A 22273-nucleotide genomic window follows, 5' to 3' on the forward strand; every position below is an offset into this window, starting at 1 on the left:
TTAATATAACTAGCATATAACTCGTGCGATGCACGGACTGATTATAATATTTATAATTTTTTTATTTTAATGTTTTTAAAAAATAAATATAAATAATAATTTATTATTATTGAGATAACTGAAGTTGAAATATTTACGTATTATTTTGTGTGTATCATATTATTGAAAAATTCAAAATTTAGATGGTTAAAGTTTTAAATTATTTAAATTTTGTTTTGGAAGGTGTCAACATACTTTGTAAGAAATGTGTTAACCCATCCATCAAACAAAAGCATGTTTGACTTATAATATTATAGTATAAAAATAAATTATAAAAACAATAACTATATATTATTGAGATTAATAAAGTTAAAAATATGTACGTATTGTTTTGTATATATTATAATATTGAAGAATTCAAAATTTTAGATAGTTAAAATTTTAAAAAGTCATCGTACTATATAGCCTATAGGTCGTTTCGCTGTGCGGGGAGTGTTGTATGTGGATGATTTAGTATTGTTTTTTCAATATTATTTTTTTTAAAAAAAAATTCTTGATTTATTAATTATTTTGTTATATTATAATTTGAATTACTAAAATTAATTTTGGAAGTGTATGATTTCCTAAAAAATAGGTAAAGAAGAAGCTCAGTCGATTAGAAATTAAGCTAAATAATAATTTATAGAGTTTGTAATTATATTATATACATAATTTAATTTTTTTAATTAAATTATATTTGTTTAAAATTTATTTTGGAGGTGTTAACAAACTTTTTCGGAGGGTGTTAACCAACCGACCAAATGAAACCATTTGTCGTTCATTATAGTATAGTAAAATATTTTTTAAACTTTGTTTTGGAATGTGTTAACATACTTTTTAGGAAGCCTATAACTCGTGCGATGCACAAATTAAATTTAATATGTCTTATGTAATTTATAATATCATGCTTACTTTTTTATTATAAGAAATAATTTAAATGCTTGTAAATTTTTTTAATAATTTTTTGATGTTAAAATAAAATTAATATTAATTTAATTTGATAATATTTATTTCTGAATAGAGTTCTCGCATTTAATTTGTAATCATATTAGGATAATATAATCTATAATTTAATATTTGTTCGTTTTTTCATCAAAATTAGTTTTTAATATAAATTTTATATTCAATAGTATTTTGATATTAAAAGTCTCTAACCTGTTTTTATATATATATAATAAATATTACTTAATATTAACAGTTGCGACGATTAAAAAATTTAGTTAATATTTAGTAAAGTAATTGTAACTTTGGTGATGAATTTTGGATGGTGGGGACGTTAAGGTGTTTGTTGTTTCTGTTGCAGTATTTGTTTTTACAAATTTGTAATTTAATTTTTATATATACGATTTGCATAAAGAGGAAAGTGTTACACAGTTGGTTGAACTACAACTCAGTGAACTTGAAACTGGTTTTCAATCGAAGTGGTATTGTTCTGATAAATCGGAAGTAATTGGACTTTGAGTAGGACTCGTTTTCGTACAATATTTTATATTCTTTTTGTTATATTTTTGTGGGAACTTAAGTTTTTAGAAGGTGTGACATATTTTTTTAAAAAGCGTTAATCCATCGACCAAACGAAACCATGTTTTACTTATAATAGTATAGCATAGATATAAAATTTAAATCATAAAAAATTAACAAAACAATTTACATATATTATATATACATATAATAAATGTGTGTATTTTTTCCTGAATAACAAAGTGGTGGCAATTTTAAAATTTTGTAATAAAACTATAAAAACTACGCTAAAAAAATGGAGTCACATATATAATATAAAACAAAATTTTATTTCCTCCAAGGTTAAAATTATAGAAATATTGATAAAAAAAAGTGTAGGTTATCTAATAAGAATTTTCAAACGAACTCACAGCGAGTTGAAAGTTATAAGTAGAATGTAAGGTGTTCAATTCTTAGTAACTAGCATAATACCCCGTGCGAGGCACGGGTCATTTTCTATAATTTTTTTACGCATCAAGCAATTATAATGTTCTTAATTGTTTTCTTATTTGTAAATGTTGTACAATGTCTAACGTATATCGAATACAAGTTGATTGTCTATCAATGTGTATTATTTTCATAAAAGACAATACCAAATTACACAGCGTTTCAAATCTAACTCATTAAGATATATATATATATATATATATATATATATATATTCTTGCTTGTGTTGTATAATTTGTATTTAATGAATGAATATAAATAGGGTAGTCGATGTACGTTTGAAATGAAACGATTATACTTAATCTGTAAAATGCCGTTAGTATGTTTACAAATAAAAAGTTAAAAAATAACATATTTGTTGAATACAGAGTTAACTAAAAATTTTGAATTTTATTAAATAAACTATATGTACTGGTCTATATTATTACTGAGTTCACTACTAACTTACAATTAACTTACTCAATTTAAAAAGATAAAAAATACATAATTGAAGTCAGGATGACTTGCAATCATAATATACAATAATCTAAAATTTAAACTATTGTTAATATAAAAGTTGATTTTAATGAAAAAGGTTAGTTTTTGAAATTCGACGTATGTATGCATGGAAAAATGTTAATTTTTTATTTACACTACGGTTACCAAAGTAACAATAAGTTATATGTGTGTGTGTCAGCATGTAAATTGTCGTATGTTACATTTCTTAGTAAATTACGATGATTTCAATTATTTATATGCTAAATATCTGATTTATGTACATGTATAATCACTATTAACATTTAGTAAGACAAATGATTATTTATAACATGCATTTATAATTATTCAAAAATTAAAATTATGTAATAAATAAATTACAATAATTTATATAAGGTATTCATATTATCACTGACAAAGAATCTATATCTAGTTTTTACGTAATTGATTATCAATCATGGGTGTACCTTAAAGATAAATTATATATTAGAAAGACTTATCATTGCTATTCATGATTTTTTTTAAGGATTCGAAGGAAAATTATATTATATCGTTATTTAAACCGTTTTTAAGTTTCTTTCATTATCATTCTAATATTTCTTCATATAATAATTTGATAATATTGTATACTATTCTCCTAAAATAAATATTTTTCAATTTGATAAAGTTTTATAAATATCAGTTGAACTGGTTAATTCATTCAGATTATTGAACAATATATATATTTTAATAGTATAAAATGCATTGAATCAAATGTTACAATATAGTATAGATATAACTTTTATTTGAATAATTCAAAATATAAAAATAATTCAAAATATTTGTAAAATATTATCTTGATCAATGAATATTTATTTATCTAGAAGAATTCTTTTTAAAAAGCTAGTTTTTTTAAGTGAAAAATGAAAAATAAATCAATTTAATATATCATCGCAGTTTTAAAAAATCTCGTGAGATCTCATATCAAATTTCGAATATTTTTAAAATCGGGACAAATCCCAAAAATAATAATGCGCTACCAGTGAAGTTAGTAATTTTAATATAAATAATCAATTGACTTGATCTTATAAACACCTCAAACACATTAATTTATATTAATATAATATATTAAAAAAAATCACATTATTAGTAAGATATTATCGCCAAACTTGTAATTTAAATTTACTAAAGGTAGAATGTGACGATGTTTTTCGGCCGGGTCATCTAGTTAAATTTCGAGTATTTTTTGAAGATTGGGCCAAGTTCTGATTTCAAATTCAAAATAAAATAAAATGTTTTGACTCATTATAATTCGAACTCATCTAAATATGTAATACCATTATAGATTATTTATATATAAGCGATTATATTTTCAATATTTTCTTTAAAAGTTATATATGTACATTTTAATTACTTTTTTTAATAATAAAATATTTGACTCATTATAATTCGAACTCATCTAAATGTGTAATACCATTATAAATTTTTTATATATAAGCGATTATATTTTCAATATTTTCTTTAAAAGTTATATATGTAAATTTTAATTACTTTTTTTAATAATAAAATATGTTAAAAATATATGAGATACATTTTCAAACTAAAAAAGATTAATAAATAAGATAATAATTTATTTATGTGCTATGTCTAATTTTATATCCGGAATTTAATTCTTTAAAATTAACTATACAAATATTCAAGTAACTATGTTTTTTTGCGGAATTCAAGTAACTATCTTTAAAGTTAAATACATTTTTATTTAGCACACTTATATATTAAATGTATAATATAAAACACATGTGACATTATAATGTAGCGGTATGAGGTTGTATAGGTGAATGAAATATCTTGAGTTCGATTCCCACAAATCACATCTTTTATATAAAAATTAAAAATATGGGTAGTTTAGTCTTTTAAATGAGACTTTTTAATTTCAATAATTATCTCCTTGTTCTCCTATTATATATAGAAGAGAATACAATAATTCTACATATTTTTAACAAAAAATATTTAAGCTTGGCATTTTTATAATTTTTCAAAATAAAAGAAAAAAAATGGTGATTCCACATCCATTAAAAACTTTTTTTTACCCCTAGTTGCCATTTAACATATAGAAAGAGAATTTTAATAACTTTCGTGTGTTTTAGCTTTAAATATTAAGACTTATTTCTCAAAAGTTTTTTAAAATATCAAAATTTTGTTGGAAATGAAAGATACTGGTTGACAAGAAAATTCATTATACAAACGGATCAACTCGGTTCGAGTCGAGTTTGAGCTGCTCCTGAACGACTCGGTTCGTTCACCATTCTAATTAAACGGATCAGATCGATCTAAATATGTATCCGATTTATTTATTATTCGAATTATCGTTATCTGATCAAGTTTCGGATCAAATATTTTTCAATCCAATTCTTATCAATTTAAATCAGTATGGATGAGGTTAGATCAGATCGGATATATGATCCATTGACAGGCCTAATTGGACGACTCGTGACATGTATGACTTATGGGCTATGCAAAATAATCATTATATAGTGCCACACTCCCAAATTTAGTAACACATAGCTTAATCTTGTCCATAAATAAGGTTTTATATTATTATTCGAAAGTGACCAAAAAGTTTATGATATTTATTCATTAATAAAACTAGCTTAAAATCCGTGTGATGCACGGATCGCACATATTTTTTTAATATTATATAATTTTTTTAAAAAAATTGAATTCAATTCTTAATTTTGTTTATTTAAAATTTTAAATGATATGACTTCATAATAATTATATTGGTAGACGTATATGTTCATAACTTTTTAGAACATTTAAACTTATTTAAAGTGATAACATTGGTAATGGGAGAATGTTATTATAACGAAATTATTATTTTATTGAGGGTAAAAATATAATGTCTCCATTATGTTGGGACCTTAAAATATGTTATTTTAGCATGATGATTACTTAATCGATTAACTATAATTCTATAAAATATATTTGAAAAAGACAATATTACTGATTGAATGATATAGTTTTATTGATAATTTTATGTGTATTTTAAAAAAAAATATTTATGTTTTAATTAAAATTTGATTTTTTAGTTCACAATAATAGGATACGAACTATACTTAGTCTAATATTAATTTGATTTATCTCGGATCAGTGATTTACATTATTTTTTTAGCTCGATGCCCAATATACCGACGAAATCAAACTAATTATTTTTAGTTTAATTTTATTTTTTTTAAGTCTGGATCAATAAGATAATTTTGTTTTAGACTGAATAATTAGTATCTATTATTTTATTTTTGTTGGTCGAATTATATTTTTATTTTAGTTTGTGTTAGTCTGAATGAATTGTATAATGTATATTTTTCCTGGATACATAAAATATATTATTTTGTTTATCCAAGTTCAAATATATAATCTTTTTAGGAGAACCAATAGTATTATTATTTTATCTTAGTCCGATTCACATGATATATCAACTAAATCTTAATAATTATATTTAGTTTGCTTATTAATTTAGCCCGAAATAACAAATTAGAATAATATAGAACTCAATATGAATTAAAATATAAATTGGTAAAAGAAGTTGAATTTAATATAAATTATAATGATATAGAACTCGATATAAATTAGAATTGAAATTGGTAAAGCAATAGAGAAAATTGACTTCAATATCAATTAGAATTAGAATTGATGAACCCAATAATTAGAATTAAAATAATTAAGTAAGGGTAATTAAGTAATTTCACCAAGTACCGACCAACCGACTACCAAATTTTTAATGTTTCGTCTATTATAATATAGTATAGATAGATATAGATGACTTCATAATAATTATATTAGTAAATGTATATGTTCATAACTTTTTTAGAAATATTTAAATTATTTAAAGTGATACCGTTGGTAAGGGGGTGAATGTTATTATAACGAAATTATTATTTTATTGAGGGTAAAAATATAATATCTTCATTATGTTCGGACCTTATAAATAGTATTTTAGCATGATGATTACTTAATTGATTAATTATAATTCTATAAAAGGTATTTGAAAAAGACAATATTATTGATTGAACGATATACTTTTATTGATAATTTTATGTGTATTTTTTAAAAATACTATTTATGTTTTAATTAAAATTTAATTTTTTAGTTCACATCAATATGATACGAATTATACGCAGTCTAGTATTAATTTGATTTATCTCAAATCAGTGATTTACATTATTTTATTTTAGCCCGATGCCCAAGTTCATTAGTATAATTTTTGTTTATCCAAGTACATTAGTATAATTTTTTTAGGAGGATGGAAAATATTTTTATTTTATCTTAACCCGATTCACATGATATATTAACTAAATCTTAATAATTATATTTAGTTAGCTTAAATTTAATTTAGCCCGAAGTAACAAATTAGAATAATATAAAACTCGATATAAATTAAAATATGAATTGGTAGAAGAAGTTGAATTTAATATAAATTATAATGATATAGTGTTCGATATAAAATAGAATTGAAATTAATAAAGTAACAGATGAAGTTGACTTCAATATCAATTAGAATTAGAATTGATCGGCCCAATAATTAGAATTAGAATAATTTAATAAGGGTAATTAAGTAATTTTAGCAAGTACCGACCGACCGACTACCAAACTTTTAATGTTTCGTCTATTATAATATAGTATATTGTAAAGAAACTTAAAAATTGTATATCGTTATTATAATGTTTCGTCTATTGTAAAGAAATTTAAAAATTGTTTAAATAGCGATATACTTACAATTTTTCCTTCGAATTCTTGAAAAAAACATGAATATCAATAATAAATCTTTACAATTTATAATTTTATTTTATTTTACAACAATGGTTGATACTCGGTTGAGTAAAAATAGATATGGATTGTTTGTTAGTGATAATGTGAATATCATATATAAATTATTGTAATTTATTTATTACATAATTTTAATTTTTGAATAATTATAAATACATATTATTTAAGTAATTAATTGCATTACTATATGTTAATAATAATTATACATTTACATAAATCAGATATTTAACATATAAACAATTGAAACCATTGTAATTTACTAAGAAATGTAATATATGATAATTTACATGCTGACACACACATATAACTTAATCTTATTTTGTTAAGAGTAGTGTAAATGAAAAACTAACATTTTTCCATACATGCATACGTTGAATTTCAAAAACTAACATTTTTCATTAAAATCAACTTTTATATTAACAATGTAAATTTTATATTATTGTATATTATGATTGCAAGTTATTATGACTTCAGTTATGCATTTTTTATCTTTTTAAATTGAGTAACTTAATTGTAAGTTAGCAGTGAATTCGGTAATAATATAGACAAGTACATATAGTTTATTTAAATAAAATTTAAAATTTTCGGTCAACTCTGTATTCAACATATATGTTAATTTTTTGTTTTTCTTTGTAAACATAGTAACGACATTCTACAGATTAAGTTTAATCGTTTCGTTTACACTGACTATCATGTTTATATTCATTTATTGAATACAAATTATACAACACAAACAAAAAAATATATATTTTGCTTAATGAGTTATATTAAAAACGTTGTTTAATTTGGAAATGTCTTGTATGAAAATAATACATATTGATAAATAATCAACTTATATTTGATATATGTTAGACATTATATAACATTTACAAATAATAAAATAATTAAAATATTATAATTGCATGATACATAAAAATTTTTAGAAAATGACCGGATTATTATGCTAGTTAATTAATAATAGTGGAGTCCATACATGCACATAAATCTCGCCAATAACATGATCCTAAATTATCAGGTTATCAATTACACGTTATTTAAGATCAAATTTTGATACTAAATTTAAAGGGATGTATTCAATTGAGATTTTAAAGAATTTGTTGAGATTTTGAAAATCACAGGTTATTCAATTTGGATTCTAAAAAATACTTTAAAATCTGATGGTATTGAATAGAGATTGAAAAAGGTCTTTTAAAGTACGGGGTATGCAATTTAAATTTTAAAAATTCTATTAAAATTTGGTGTTATTTAATTTGGATTTTAAAAATTCTATTAAAATCTGGTGGTATTCAAAAGTCTTTTTTTATATTTATAAAATTATAGATTTTGATTGATTTGTTAGTGTATTTTATGTTTTAAAAAATATTAGCAAAATCCCATAGATTTTGATGGATTTGTAAAAATCACCACCGAAATCAGCAAGACTCTATGAAATTTATTCGAAAACTCCACTAAAATTCGCGTATAGTTAAAATCAGCCAATTAAAATCCCTGCTCAAATAATAAATTTTGTAATAATTAAATATGAATCCCCATTTATATTCCATCACACTTTTAGATATTATTTTCTTACTAAATACTTTTTACATTTACCAATTTACATCCTACTCTTATTACATTTATCCTCAACAAAATTACCTGAAACATGACATATATTTTAAAATATTCATTCAAAATCTAAAACAAAACTCCATATATACAACATAGATATACATAGTAAGTTTATAAATGTAAAATTGTGTGAAAAATGCTGCAAAATCACACACAGCAAACACAGATTTAATACTACTCCCCTCCTCTCAAAAGTCTAATTTCTCATCCCCTACACATATTTATTATTATTTAATTTAATTTAATTTAATAATTTAATTTCCCATTTATTTATTATCAATATTTATACACACACGCGTGTGTGTATAATCTGTGGGAGATTGAGTTTGGCAATTTCATCTCGCTTGGAACGATTCATCAATCGAGCTCTCTGTATTGAAAAGGCATGTGATTTTTTAACCTAATTTTTTTTATTTTAATTTAGGTTTTTTTTGTAATTTTGCGTAATTTGTGGTGTTAATTAGTGTTTGATCTTTGTTTTGATACTGATTTTGTGTTTTGTTGAAATGAAATTTGATTGTTGTGATTTTTTTAATTTTGTTTTAATTTGAGTGATTGTTTACAGTCAATTTGTGGAGTTGTATGTATGTATACATGATTTGTGAAGTGTGTTTTGGTTTGTATGTCTTGGAGGTTTGGTTTCGTGTTTCGAGATGAGCATTTGGTTTAGGAGTTTCGGGATTGTAGGTAATGATGGTTTTTGTTTTTGGGGAAGTGTAGGTTTGAGTGATAAGTTTTAAATTCGAGGGCTTGTTGGGGGCAAAAATATTAGCCTTCCGAGGACTGAGGTGAGATTTACGGGTAATTGGTAGACGTTTCCGTTGTTTTAATGAAATATAAGGCTTTGTGTTACGATAATTGATATATAAGCCTATTTGTTGTCAAATAGACTGAATGTTGAGGATGGGGATGGCATATCCTTGCTTACTATAATTAAGGTTTAAGTTTTTTTTTAAAAAAACTTTTGAATAGTAAAGGCTGTCTTTATATGATTTATAGTTGTGGACAATTGCTTTAACTTTGCAGGTGAGCATGTCTGCATTGTTGTTAAATGATTTGCCCTTATTAGTTATGTCGATTTTATTGGTTAGCAATTTGTAAGTGGCTGATTCTATTTTACTTAGCTACAAATAAGTTATCATTTTTAACTATGGGGGCTGGTCTACAGCAAGCGTATGCTATAACATACCATATTGCGGTACGTGGAAACTAGGGTTTTTGGATTGAATGCATGGGGCCCATATTTCACGTACTGTGTTATGGTATGTTGCAGAAATCGTTTTCCCTGCAACGCCCACCTTTAACTAACTTTTATGGGACTGATCATTTGTAATTACTGGTAAATCTTTAGAGCCAACTATCTTATTTATTCATACAACAGTTATCACTATGTTAACATATTCTTAAATAACAACCGAGTTATACAAACTTTCTTCTCTTCCGGCATTTCCATTTTTGGAAATTGATTTAATGTGGTTTTGTACATGTTGCGAAATTTTCAAAGTAGGTTCCAAGCTGTGTATTCAATTTTTTTATTTAATATAAATATATTTGTATGAAGTTATGTGTTAGGTACCGGACATTTATTGTATACATCTCATGCAACATGTCTATCACATAGCGTTGGGCGCTACATCTAGTAAATATCATATACGTTACAGATAAGTTTTAATTATATGCAGTACAGTTAAGTATCTCTTGCGCACGTAATATCTTGAATATTATTTGCATCTTATTAATTATTTCACTTAAATTTATTTACTATCTTACTCTTACTACACTTGTTCTCCACAATAAAATCATATAAAAAATAATACGTATTTTTGAAATTTTAAAAATAAAGTTCTTGTTGCCTTTTTGAGAACCTGAAAACCCCCTTATTATATACAATATATATGTTTGTAAAAAGATAGAAAAGATTACAAATGTAATATTGTGTGAAGAATGCTGGAAAATTACTAACAGACAGAGACAGAGATTTAATAATAGTCCCCTCCCCTCAAAAGTCCAATTTCTTATCCCTATACATATTTTTTTATTAAATAATTTCCCATTATTTATTTTCAAGTCTATATAATTATATAGAAAAGTGCGTGTGGATAAATATTTTTGGGTGGTGGAGTTTGGGAGTTATATACTGCTTGAAATGAATCATCAATCGAGCTTTCAATATTGGCGACGCATGTAAATTCTTAGCCTAATTTTTTTTATCTTAGTTTAGGGTTTCTTGTAATTTTGTGTAATTTGTGCCGTTAATATCAGTTTGATTTTCTTGATACTGATTTCTAAACTTTTGTGAAATGAAAATTAATTGTGATGATTTTTTTTTTGTTATAATTTGTTTGGTTTAATAGTATTGTAGCTTGTATATAGTAGGATTTGTGTCACTTTATATGTTATTCATTAAAATTCTGCGAGTCTTTCATTACAGTCAAATTTGTTGACCCTTATACATGTATTAAATATTTTGTGTATTAGTCTGCATCCTCTTGGAGCTTTGATTTTGTATGTTTTGATAGAAGAGTTTTACAATTAAAATTAATGGTGTTTTTTATTTTATTTTTTTTGGAAAATTGCAGTTGTCAGTGAGAGCTTATAAGCGCAAGGGGTGCGTTTGGAAAAGATTAGGCTTTCAGACCTGGTAAGGTGAGATGAACGGTAATTATTGGACTTCGCGTCATTTTCCTGTCATCTAAGCCTTTATATTTTGCTAGTTGAGATTTAAGCCTCTTTGTGTTCATGTAGATTGTTGACTGAATATTGTGGTGTGTGTTGTGATGGGGTGATGGTGCATGAAATGTCCTTGCTTACTAAAAGATTTAATCTTTAGAAGAATCATTCATCCTTGGATTATCAAATGTTTTCTTTTCTTGTGCTATCTGTGCTAATGGTATATTGAAGTAGTAAAGTTCGCCTGTATAATGAAGACGATTGCTTTAGTTTTGCAAGTGAGCATCTCAGCACTTGTTAAATGTCTTGCACTAATTAATTATGTCAATTTATTAGATAGCGATATGTATGATTCTATTTCAGTCAGGTACAAATTAGTTATTATTTTCAGTAAAATGGAAGCTTTCATGGGAGTGATCATTTGTATTTACTGGCTAGTCTTTAAGCCAACTACCTTCTCCATATACATGCATCACTATGTTACAAATTTTACCATCATAAATGTTTTAACTCTGCGTGTATACTTGATACCTAAATTTTTACAACTTATGGGCCCCGCCTTAGTGCCTAGGCTCTAGGTGCAATGCCTTCCTTGGTGCACATCTCACATTTGATAGCGCTATCCATTGGTTTCATAGTGTAATTTATGTGTTCTCAATATGGTATTCTTCGTTATTTGAAGACAAAATATCACATACTTTTCTTCTGTTCACCTTTAATCTCATACCCGCCCATGTGACGCGACAGGATAGTAAAACAAATGAATCCTTCCTAAAAGGAGTTCGGATTTCCTTGAAACCATAAGAGATTAAATGAATCTTTATAATGAGTGAATCGGGTTTCCTTGAATTTATAAGAGGATATTCTTCGTAATTCCACAAGAAGATTGAGAAATCTTAAATCATTATTGGGTTTGTGTTTGAATTTTTATAAATAATTAGACTACATCTTTATTTATTAGGCAAGAGTGTAAAACTTAAAACCAGATAGAACTAGGATATATTTAATAAGAAGTCCCAGATAGGAAAGGATTTTAATAACATAAATCCTAATCAAATAATATTCAAACCTGTATTCTCTTAGAATCTGAATTGGATCCGGAAACAGAATCAAATTAATTTTCTTACATCAGTCACCCCTTGGAAAAGACTGGACTTGGAGTCGTAATTGATATAATTATGTAAAGCGACACATCCGATAGAAACTTTAAATCATATTGCTTCCTGTTCTTAAAATTTTTATCATCAACTGCATAAAGATATTTTAAGCAATCAAAGCAAAATGCTATCTACAGTTCATTCCTACATGGCACTTTGTTAGGGAGATGCTTTGTAGGATTCTATCTTTTAACTAATTCAGGACATTATTCAATTGTCTAGACACTTACCTAGTTAAGAAACCTTGATTAACTAGTGAAAACTGCAAACACCCATTTTGAATTGACATCTGTATCTGAAAACTTTTTCTTTACACACAAAATCACCAAAGACTTAAACAATAAAGTCAAAATGTTAAGATTCTCCGATGGACAATTATTATACTTTTCCTTGTCAATCGAGAAATTCCCTATATCATCCAATCTATAGTGACTAGAGCCCATATCAACATCATCAAAAACTTCACCATCTTTGTTTTCTTCAATAACAAAATCAATGACACATTGTTTAGTTACCTCTAGGTGTAGCAATGAGTTTTTCCTTCCAAACTTGTTCAGTGATGTGTGAATCAAGTTATGTTGTGAATTATTCCTTCTTCGTCAACATCTTCATGGTTAGGGATCACAACAGGCGAGTTGGATCGGATTTTGTAAAATCCAAATTCAACTTCTTTCGGGTTTTGAAAATAAATACAAAACTAAATGGTTCAGATTGCTCTGGGTTTTTTTTGGTTAGCCCAAATTGAAAATACAATGTAGTCAAGTTTAATATCATTGGCATGCGCAAACATATATTACATTTATACAATAATTGAAATTAAAATTGATTTAGTTATTTAAGTAGCCAAATAAAATATATTACATGAGTTGAGATATCAAGTCTTTATTAATACATGATTAACAACTAACTAAAACTTCACATACTACTAAATATAAAAGTTTTATGTAAGATTATATTAGCAATATTTTAATATATTGATGAAAATAATGGGAGCCGTGACTGAGGCCGAGGAAGAGAAGCCTTAATTCACAGATGAGAATTGATTTTATAGGATTAGTAGTATTAGAATGATAAAGTAAACGAATATAAATTATGTTTCTTATATAACTTAGAAATTACATTATTATATATAATATAATATATCATATATGTATATATCAGGTTTTTATCGGGTTCCAGGAGTAAATAAAATATAAAACGGAACCAGATCAGATTATTTTTTCCCATCCCTGTTCCAAGTTAACTTTGTAGTGTTTTTGTGCTTCTTGCCTTCTTCGTCCTTGCCTTCCTATCCGACCAGATATACTTTCACATTTTGTTGGGATAAAAGACCTGTTTTTTTTATTAGCTGTCGTTTATGTTTGAATTTTGATATTGATTATTTTATTGACAATGCTGAAAGTAATGCAGGTGACGATAATTTTATAAGAAAGTTCGAACAAATGAGTGGTTTAGAAGAGAATGACGACAACATAGCATCCATTAGTGATATTGACAAGGACAAAATTGATCATGTTGGAGGAAAGTCTGAACCTTCAGCAAAGGAATGCCCGAAGGTAGAAGCAGAATCTGACAGTGGTGATCTGCCTATCAAAGCTTCAAATTCCGTACAACAAAAGAAAGAAGTGGAGAAGGCCAGCGAGTTGCTCTCGTTTCCTGATGCGAGAGAAACAGCTATGCGCTCTGATAATGAAAGTGATGGATCTGATATTATGGAGCATGATGTGAGTATTCTTCCTTGATCTATTATTTTGGGACATATCTTGCTTAATGAGGCAGCTCTGCTCCTTATTTGTATTTTCCAGTAAATTCCGTTAATTGTGTACTATATTCATACACTTCCCTGAGCATTTGATGGTACTTGCATCCCGTAATTACTTATCTTTTATATTATTAAGAATACTGTTATTTTTTTGTTGACTTTGTGGTTTATATCCTGTTTGACAATTAAAAAAATTTAAACTCTCGTTCACACTGTTTTTTCATTTTTGTACTTTAAGACACGGCATTGGCAAGTCTTTTGATGTGTTGGAAGTGGTCTTTTTGTTTTGGGTAACCCTCATGCCGGTTCTTTCATATTTTTCCTTCTCGTCCAACTTTTCTGTATCATATTCATTCTTAAAATTGATTTTCATGATACATGTATCAGTAGATCTTTACTACTACAAAGCAAACCAAATTTTCTTCTATGTTTAAGTATTCCAGGATAGCTCTCCGCTGAATTGATTCCAGAGATTGAAAATTTTAAACAGTAAAGGTGTACTCAATATTCTCTCCAAATCGAGACATTTGACATTTAATATAAAAACCACCTTACATGAGCATGATGGCTATTGATTATTTGTGTGATTGCTCGTTCTTTTGTTGTATTTAAATTTGTCTTTATACAGAATGTCTGATCTACAGCACTATAAGATTATTAAGTTGCTGTAAACTTAAATCGACTTTCAATATTTGTTCTTGTGGTGATAAATCTTCCTAGGTCTTTTCGGCTTTGAAGTGGTTAGTAGACAATCAGTTTTCTGTCGCATAATTTAGGTCATCTTTAGTTTGCCAACCCAGTGAGTTAAAACTACACTTTCTCCTCTGATATTGATATCTTTGTTTTTGCAATTAGTCCAAAAAGAGACTGTTCCCTCAAAACAAATAGAGCTTTGAAGAAAATGTGTATGCTTTTGGTAACAGAGTTGTTACTGGCTTGCTACTGCTAATGATAATGTTCTTTAGTACGTTAATAAGCTTTAATATTCAAAATAAGTCAGGAGATGTGGAAGACATTTCATACTGCGGTTCCTGGAGTTACTCAATCCGTCTTTGACTTTTCACAGTTAATTCCCTTTGTACATATAAGAACCATATGTCATGGTTGACTGTTGTTGTGCTTCGATCTGGCACTTATTTTTCCTATTGTCTGATTAACAGGTTAAAGTTTGTGATATATGTGGAGATGCAGGTCGCGAAGATTTACTTGCTGTATGTTGCAGCTGTAGCGAAGGTGCCGAGCACACGTAAGCCAAGAAAGTAGTTTTAAATGCATTTGTAGAGGTAATTATTTAGTTTAATAAGATGTATACTGTTTAAAATGATGCTTATTGAACTTAATGTTGTCATTAGTTACTGCATGCGTGAAATGCTGGATAAAATTCCTGAAGGTGACTGGCTTTGCGAAGACTGCAAGTTTGAGGAAAGAAAAGCTTATGAAAAAGCTAAATATAATACAGTGGATGGAGATGAACCAGATGGTATTCGTCGAAGTCCTGGACAAAATGTTGGTCTGGGTGAAAAGCTGAATGGATTAGACACAGACATTGATAGTATTAAAGCTGAAACAGATAGTTCTCATGTGAAGCTTTCTCGGAAAAGAAAAGCAGATGATGCAGAAGTTTCTTCAGTGGCAAAAAGGAAAGTTCTAGATTCGACAATTAGGTCACCTAGGACCTCGAGTCCTAGAAGAGTTGACGTGCTTTCTCGAGATAGTTCATTTAAGAACTTAGATAGGGGGAAGGTAAAGCCCGCACATCAAGTTCCTACTACCCTTCAAACTGGTAATAGTGCTACTCAAGTTGCAGGTCCTCTAGATGGACGACTACATACATCTCGAGGTATGCTAAACCCTCTAGTTGCTTTTTTTGATTTTGTATGCTGTGATGTTTTGTTTCTCTTTAAGGTAGTGGTAAGTGTTAACTAAAGCAGTTGATCTTGCAGGCAATCTTTTCAAGTCCAAGTCATTTAGTTCTGCAAGTACAAAACCAAAAGTTAAGCTTGTAGATGAAATAGTTCCTCAAAAGCAAAAATCAAACAGAGAAGCTGCTCCGCTTGACACAAAGGGAGGGCTCTGCAGGTCTATGACAAAATCTATGTCATTCAGATCAGTGAACTCGGGACGTTTGAATTCAACTGATTCAAAAGTTAAAATGTTATCCCCCAATTTTCCTCATGCTCAGGATATCAAAGGCCAGAAACACACAAAAGAGCGGAGCTTCTTCGAGAGGAAAAGTTCCATTAGATTAGAACGTCCTTTGATTAATTCTAATTCTACAGTAGCGTCTTCTACATCTTCATCTCCTAGGGTTGATAGAAACCTAAGTGTTCGTGATGAAACTGTTCCTCTTTCTACAAGCACCAATCGTGAATTAAAGGCTGTTCAGTCTGACAGTAAATTAACACAGTTCTCAAGACCAGCAAATAAAGTTATGAGTAAAGGTTCAGAAGTATCAAATCCTTCAGGTATAATTTTGTGCTGTTCTTGTACCCGCAATACATGTATACATCTATATACAGAGACATATTCTAACATGATTTTAAGCATGATTTGTTTGCCATGTTTACCTGTGCATTGTCTTAGGTGAAGGTAAGAGGCAGTTGTCGTCTACTGGCGGAATTAGCAATCGTGTAGAGAAGTCAACTCAGGCTAGATTGAAAGATGATTGCTCATCTACTTCTCTTAGCACCGAACGACAAGTCAGTAAATTCAATGGAGGTATAACAGATCAGGCCCGAGAATCTAAAGATGTTGTCGAGAATGTCAAGGAAACTTCTATTAGTATCCCAAAGCAGAGCAGTACAGCTGGTGGAAAAATCATTCCTTGTCAAAAATGTAAAGATGTTGGTCACTCTGTAGAGGTTTGCACCATTGACAGCCCGAAGCAGTCACTTGCTTCAGATGTCCTTACTTCAAGAAGTTCGAAGGAGGCGATCCACAAAGATAATAGATTGAAAGCTGCTATCGAGGCTGCTTTGCTTAAAAAGCCTGGGATCTATAGAAAGAACAAAGTTCATGATCAGTCTGTTGGGATAGCTGTGTCTGGCAATACTAATGCTGAAGTATGTTCGCAAGATCATCAGACTAACACACATAACCCAAGAAAATTGGTACCGGGAGAGGAGGTAAGTAAGGAGTTAGCTAGTGCATGGAACTTTAATACAGAGTTTCCAAAGTTGACAACTAGTACCAATGTGAAGCAGTTTACAAACTCAGCTGAAGCAGTTATAGCCTTGTCTCATAGGCCAATTCCTTATGGTGATGGCAAGTCTAGTACAATGGACTTGCCAAGTAGTGCCCCTCTATCGATTTCTGTTCTTTCAATTATGCCAGCCATCCCGGAGCACGACTATATTTGGCAGTATGTTTTTCTGTATTTTCTTGTAGTTTTTGTCTTTTCTTGTAAGTTATACCGTATCTCTACAGTCATCTGTTTGCATGCAGAGGGTGTTTTGAGGTACAAAGAAGTGGAAAACTGGCGGAACGTTATGATGGGTTTCAAGCCCATTTGTCAGCCTGTGCGTCACCCAGAGTTCTTGAAACAGTGAACAAGTTTCCGAGCACAGTTCTGCTGAATGAAGTACCTCGCTGGAGTGCTTGGCCAATACAATTTGAGGAAAATGGAGTCAATGAGGATCACATTGCACTCTATTTCTTTGCCAGAGATTGTAAAAGGTGACTTTTCTTGTTTCCTCAACCCCTCTTGTTAATAATTCTGCTTTACATTCAGATTACAGTGATTTCCCACTGCTTGTTGGTAATAATTGTTATGTTTATTACACAGCTACGAGAAGGGCTACAAGTCTGTACTGGACACTATAATGAGAAATGACCTTGCTTTGAAAGGAAACGTTGATGGTGTTGAAATCCTGATTTACTCATCTAATCAGCTACCAATGAAATACCAGCGTAAGATTTTGTAATTTTAAATCAGATGTGGATAATAATAAACTACCCTGTCACACGTTTACCCTTATAGATGCTTGTGTTAAAGCATATTGTATGATAACTTTAAAGGTTGTGATGCATTTTTTATGCATCATTATGCTGTTATGTGATTAATATTGATGTCAAGTCTTACATGTATGTGTGTGTAATTGAGGTGTTAAGTATTGAGGCACGTTTTCTGTAGTACATCAATAGTTTGGACTAAAGCTATTCACTTAATCATGGTAGCCTGTGTATTCTTTAGGATGTCTGTTGTTGAGAGGGTAGGAGTGTACGAGAAAAAAGCTGATTTATTTATGGACAAAGCCTGGGTTGTTAGAGTGAAGCTGAGTTTGAGTCTGTTAATCGAAACCTGCTTAAGAAAAAATATTAATGCCCATTTGTAGTTAGGGTTGTGCTAATTGTTAAACTTGGTCGCTAAAATTAATTAGTGTAACATGTTCTTGTAACTAGTTCTTAACAATGTTTGGGGTACTGGAAGTTAGCCTTAGATTTCGGGATAGATGTTAGAAACAACTCACAAAATAAAACTAATATCAAAAGATGTTAGTTTGAACAAAATCGTTATAATTTTATTAAAAAGGAATGGAAGGAGTATGTATACAAACAAACCGTGCAAAAATATTTCTGTAGGGCATTAGGAACCGCACACTCGCTTAGGATTTTCTTTGAAATTTTTAGTTATTATAATTGTTACGCACATGTTTACTAGTTTGTATATTACAATCTCATTTAACTTATTGGTGATAGAATTTGTAATGGTTAACAAGTTGCATAATCAACCTGAGAAGTCTTTGTCAGCTGTATATTACTAATGTTGTATTGCTGTATTACATAAATAGATTGTTCTAGCTTTTATTAGTGCGGTTTTATTAGTTATTAACTTGAGTGAACTTTCTTGTGATCTCATCTAATTATATTTTTTTACAGGTTGGAATATGATGTTCTTTCTCTGGGGTGTATTCAGAGGAAAGAGAAATAATTGCTCGAAACAAGTGCTTGGTTCCCCAAAGAAAGTAGCTAGTTCTAGAGACTTGTCCATAGCATCTATGTCTTCAACTGAAAACATTTCTTCACTTCTATCAGTAGAAAAAGACTTGCCTACATGCAACACAGCTCAAAAGGTGGCATCCGATGATAATTCGATGATAAATTTGCAATGTTTACCAGCAACCAAGACAAAGAATGGGGATAGTGATAGTAAAGCGGTATCTGATTTCCAACAGAATGACTGTGCAAACTCTACCAAGGAACAAGGTTCTGAATTAGATTGCAAATCATTACCTACTAATCAAATGGAGCCTTCACAGGCATGGCAGGATACTAAATCCCGATCAACTTTTCTGGTAATTTCATATTACTTTTTCAGTTTGGCTTTGGCAACTTTATCTCTTCTCTTGCTTGTTTAACCTCGTGCTTTCTGTTCAATTGACATGAATATTCCAAGCTAGTATTTATGTTTTTGGGTTATGTATTTGATATTGGTGTATTGTTCTAATGTCTCAGATAGTTACAAACTTAACAGACGACTTTCTATAAATAATTTGTTGATAAATTGCCACGAATATTTATTAATAATTTGGGGAAGCAAATACATTTTGTTAGAGTGTTTATCAGGGGTAAATAATAATGATTCAATGCCCGATGCTGCATGAGTTAATTTCCCTATTGTTACCACCACCCAGGACCATGGGGACCAATCTATACAGTTCCTATTTATAATCTAGGAGCAAGTAGATTTGGAAATTCTAGAATCCTTTATGAAGAACAGTTGGTCATTATAGTTTGAGCTTGAAGCCTCCTGCTGAATATGGCGTGGCCATCATCTTTAGAATTTCCTGTCTGTAGGTATTCAGATGTAGAAAGTTCTTAGATGCTAAATCTCCCACAAATTTTTGGGGCCGGATATGTTTTCCTTAGTGCGTATGAGATGGTTTTCTAAGGATAAAGTATGCTTCAGTAATCAGTATACAATTCTCAGGTTCCACCTTCTCTAAATTACTGCACTTGGATTTTATTTGTACACCAACTGAATTTTGAACCGCATTCCACTTGTGACGGTCATTCTCTCAGGTCGTCTTGCGGAACATTAGCTCCCTTATCGAGTGGAGGACAATAGTGATTGTTAAAATATGCGGCGATATTTATATCAAAGTGGTGGATAGTTGTTGCACTTTATTTGGACTTGAAATTAATATTTGATGAGATGCTTATCTATGAAGATTTGCGTTTTAACTTCTTTGCTGAAAGTTTGTATTTATTAATCAGTATAACCACGGAGTCGATGTTATGTGCCGGCTTTGTGGGTTTTAACTAATATTTCTTCTTTCTGTAGGAAGGACCAGTCGATCAGGACTGCAAAGTGGTCAAGGAACCCAAATCATCAGTCCAAGTTTCCAGTAGATCTAGCTGTCCTAATACTTCTGATGAAAAGAAGATGGGTCGCCGAACTACCAGATTTGATATGCTTCCTTTGACTTCCATACGCGCAGGGGAAGTCAATAAGGAAGAGCAACAAATTCCGAAGAATTTAAAAATTGACGGACAATTGGAAGCAGGAGCTATGGCGGAGAGGGGGGCAGTGAGATTTTCAAGTACCAATTCTACCGAGAAACTCCACAGCTGGCCTTTATCTCACAGAAAGCGATCAAATTTTGATCCTCCAGTCTCAGAATCAGAAGCCATTTTTGTTGGCTCAAATCTACCTGTGCATGGGATTAGCCGAAACACAAGATTTGATAATGAAGATATCAATAAAAAACAAAAATTAGACTACAGTGATTTGTATGGCTCAAGTGATCGGACAAGTTCTTCAAGAGATGGTTCACAGATACAAGATTCTGCATCCAGTTTTATTAAAAAGAGATATGACGAGGGTTCTAAAGAGACATTGATCAGCCGGACTCCAGGAAATGCTGAAAGGTATTTTTTTCCCGTAGATCCTCATCATGTGAAGCACATTGATTCAGGTAGTAGTTTCTTGCTTGGGAAGACATCATTGTCAGTGGATGAGGAAACTCGTAAAGATAAGATCCCAAATCTTAATCTTGCTATAGAGGATGACGCACAAACAGAAAACCATGACCAGGATCAGCCTCCTGGTAGGACAGAAGAAGATACATCTGCAGCTCTCTCGCTTTCACTTGCATTTCCCTTTACAGATAAAGAGAAGGCCGGGCAGCCAGTTTCAACAAAAGAGCTGCTCCCATCCGGAAGGCAACAAGAGGTCAATTTTCTAAAAGGCTTTTCCGCTAAGTAGACACATGGGGATTGCTGTATATTGTAACCCATATGGAAATGGTAGAAGTATACCAATATCATGTATAATGATGTTCACAGTGGGTTGTATGTGAAAGCTCAATCCCATGTATTCATAAGCCGCATAGGATTAATAGATAATAGATATTCTGTCTTCCTTTATGATTTTTGGTTTGCAAGTGCGTAGACAAAGCTGTTTTGTATATATAGAAATGGAGAGAGAACTTTGGATTATGATTAATAATCAAGATAGATTTTGGACCATTTTGTTTTTCAGAGGCATTAGTTTACCAGCGGCCGCTTTAAGTTGCATGTTTGTGTACTACACTTTTGGTATCTATCCTGAATCCTAATGTCCTGCTTATTGTGTTCTATCAATAAATTTTCGAAACCAAAATGTCGACAATTGCCATAATTTGTCAATGTACAGTGTCCCAAGTGCACCAAGTCACCAAACCGGTATAGAAATACATCCTTGAAAGGGCTGTGGTTCCTTTAGAGTTGTTTGGTACACTAATTCATCCTGGAAATGTTTGCGGTTCCTTCATAGACTTGGAACAGAAATGCATTCTTGAAATGTTCGTATAGCACGTAGACTAGTTAACATGCTAGTGGCCCTAAATGTCAC

General features: G+C 29.6%; 1 protein-coding gene across 4 annotated transcripts; it reads left to right on the plus strand.

The window, feature by feature from the left end:
- Positions 1-8979: 8979 nt before the first annotated feature.
- On the plus strand, positions 8980-21930 carry LOC141702832 (ASI1-immunoprecipitated protein 2-like). 4 transcript variants are annotated; one of them, XM_074506439.1, is made up of 11 exons: positions 8980-9233; positions 11430-11508; positions 14088-14401; positions 15600-15685; positions 15792-16279; positions 16383-16904; positions 17023-17800; positions 17884-18114; positions 18224-18348; positions 19318-19733; positions 20723-21930. In XM_074506439.1, the coding sequence occupies exons 2-11, from the start codon at positions 11502-11504 to the stop codon at positions 21644-21646; spliced, it is 3891 nt and encodes a 1296-aa protein (XP_074362540.1). In that variant the 5' UTR covers positions 8980-9233; positions 11430-11501; the 3' UTR covers positions 21647-21930. The 4 variants fall into 4 exon arrangements, with proteins under 4 accessions (XP_074362540.1, XP_074362544.1, XP_074362541.1 ...); XM_074506443.1 differs by having other exon boundaries at positions 11430-11496; positions 14080-14401; XM_074506440.1 differs by having other exon boundaries at positions 11430-11496.
- The last annotated feature ends 343 nt before the right edge of the window (positions 21931-22273 follow it).

This window comes from Apium graveolens, unplaced genomic scaffold (genome assembly GCF_009905375.1).
Source record: "Apium graveolens cultivar Ventura unplaced genomic scaffold, ASM990537v1 ctg5783, whole genome shotgun sequence".
NCBI classification, from domain to species: Eukaryota; Viridiplantae; Streptophyta; class Magnoliopsida; order Apiales; family Apiaceae; genus Apium; species Apium graveolens.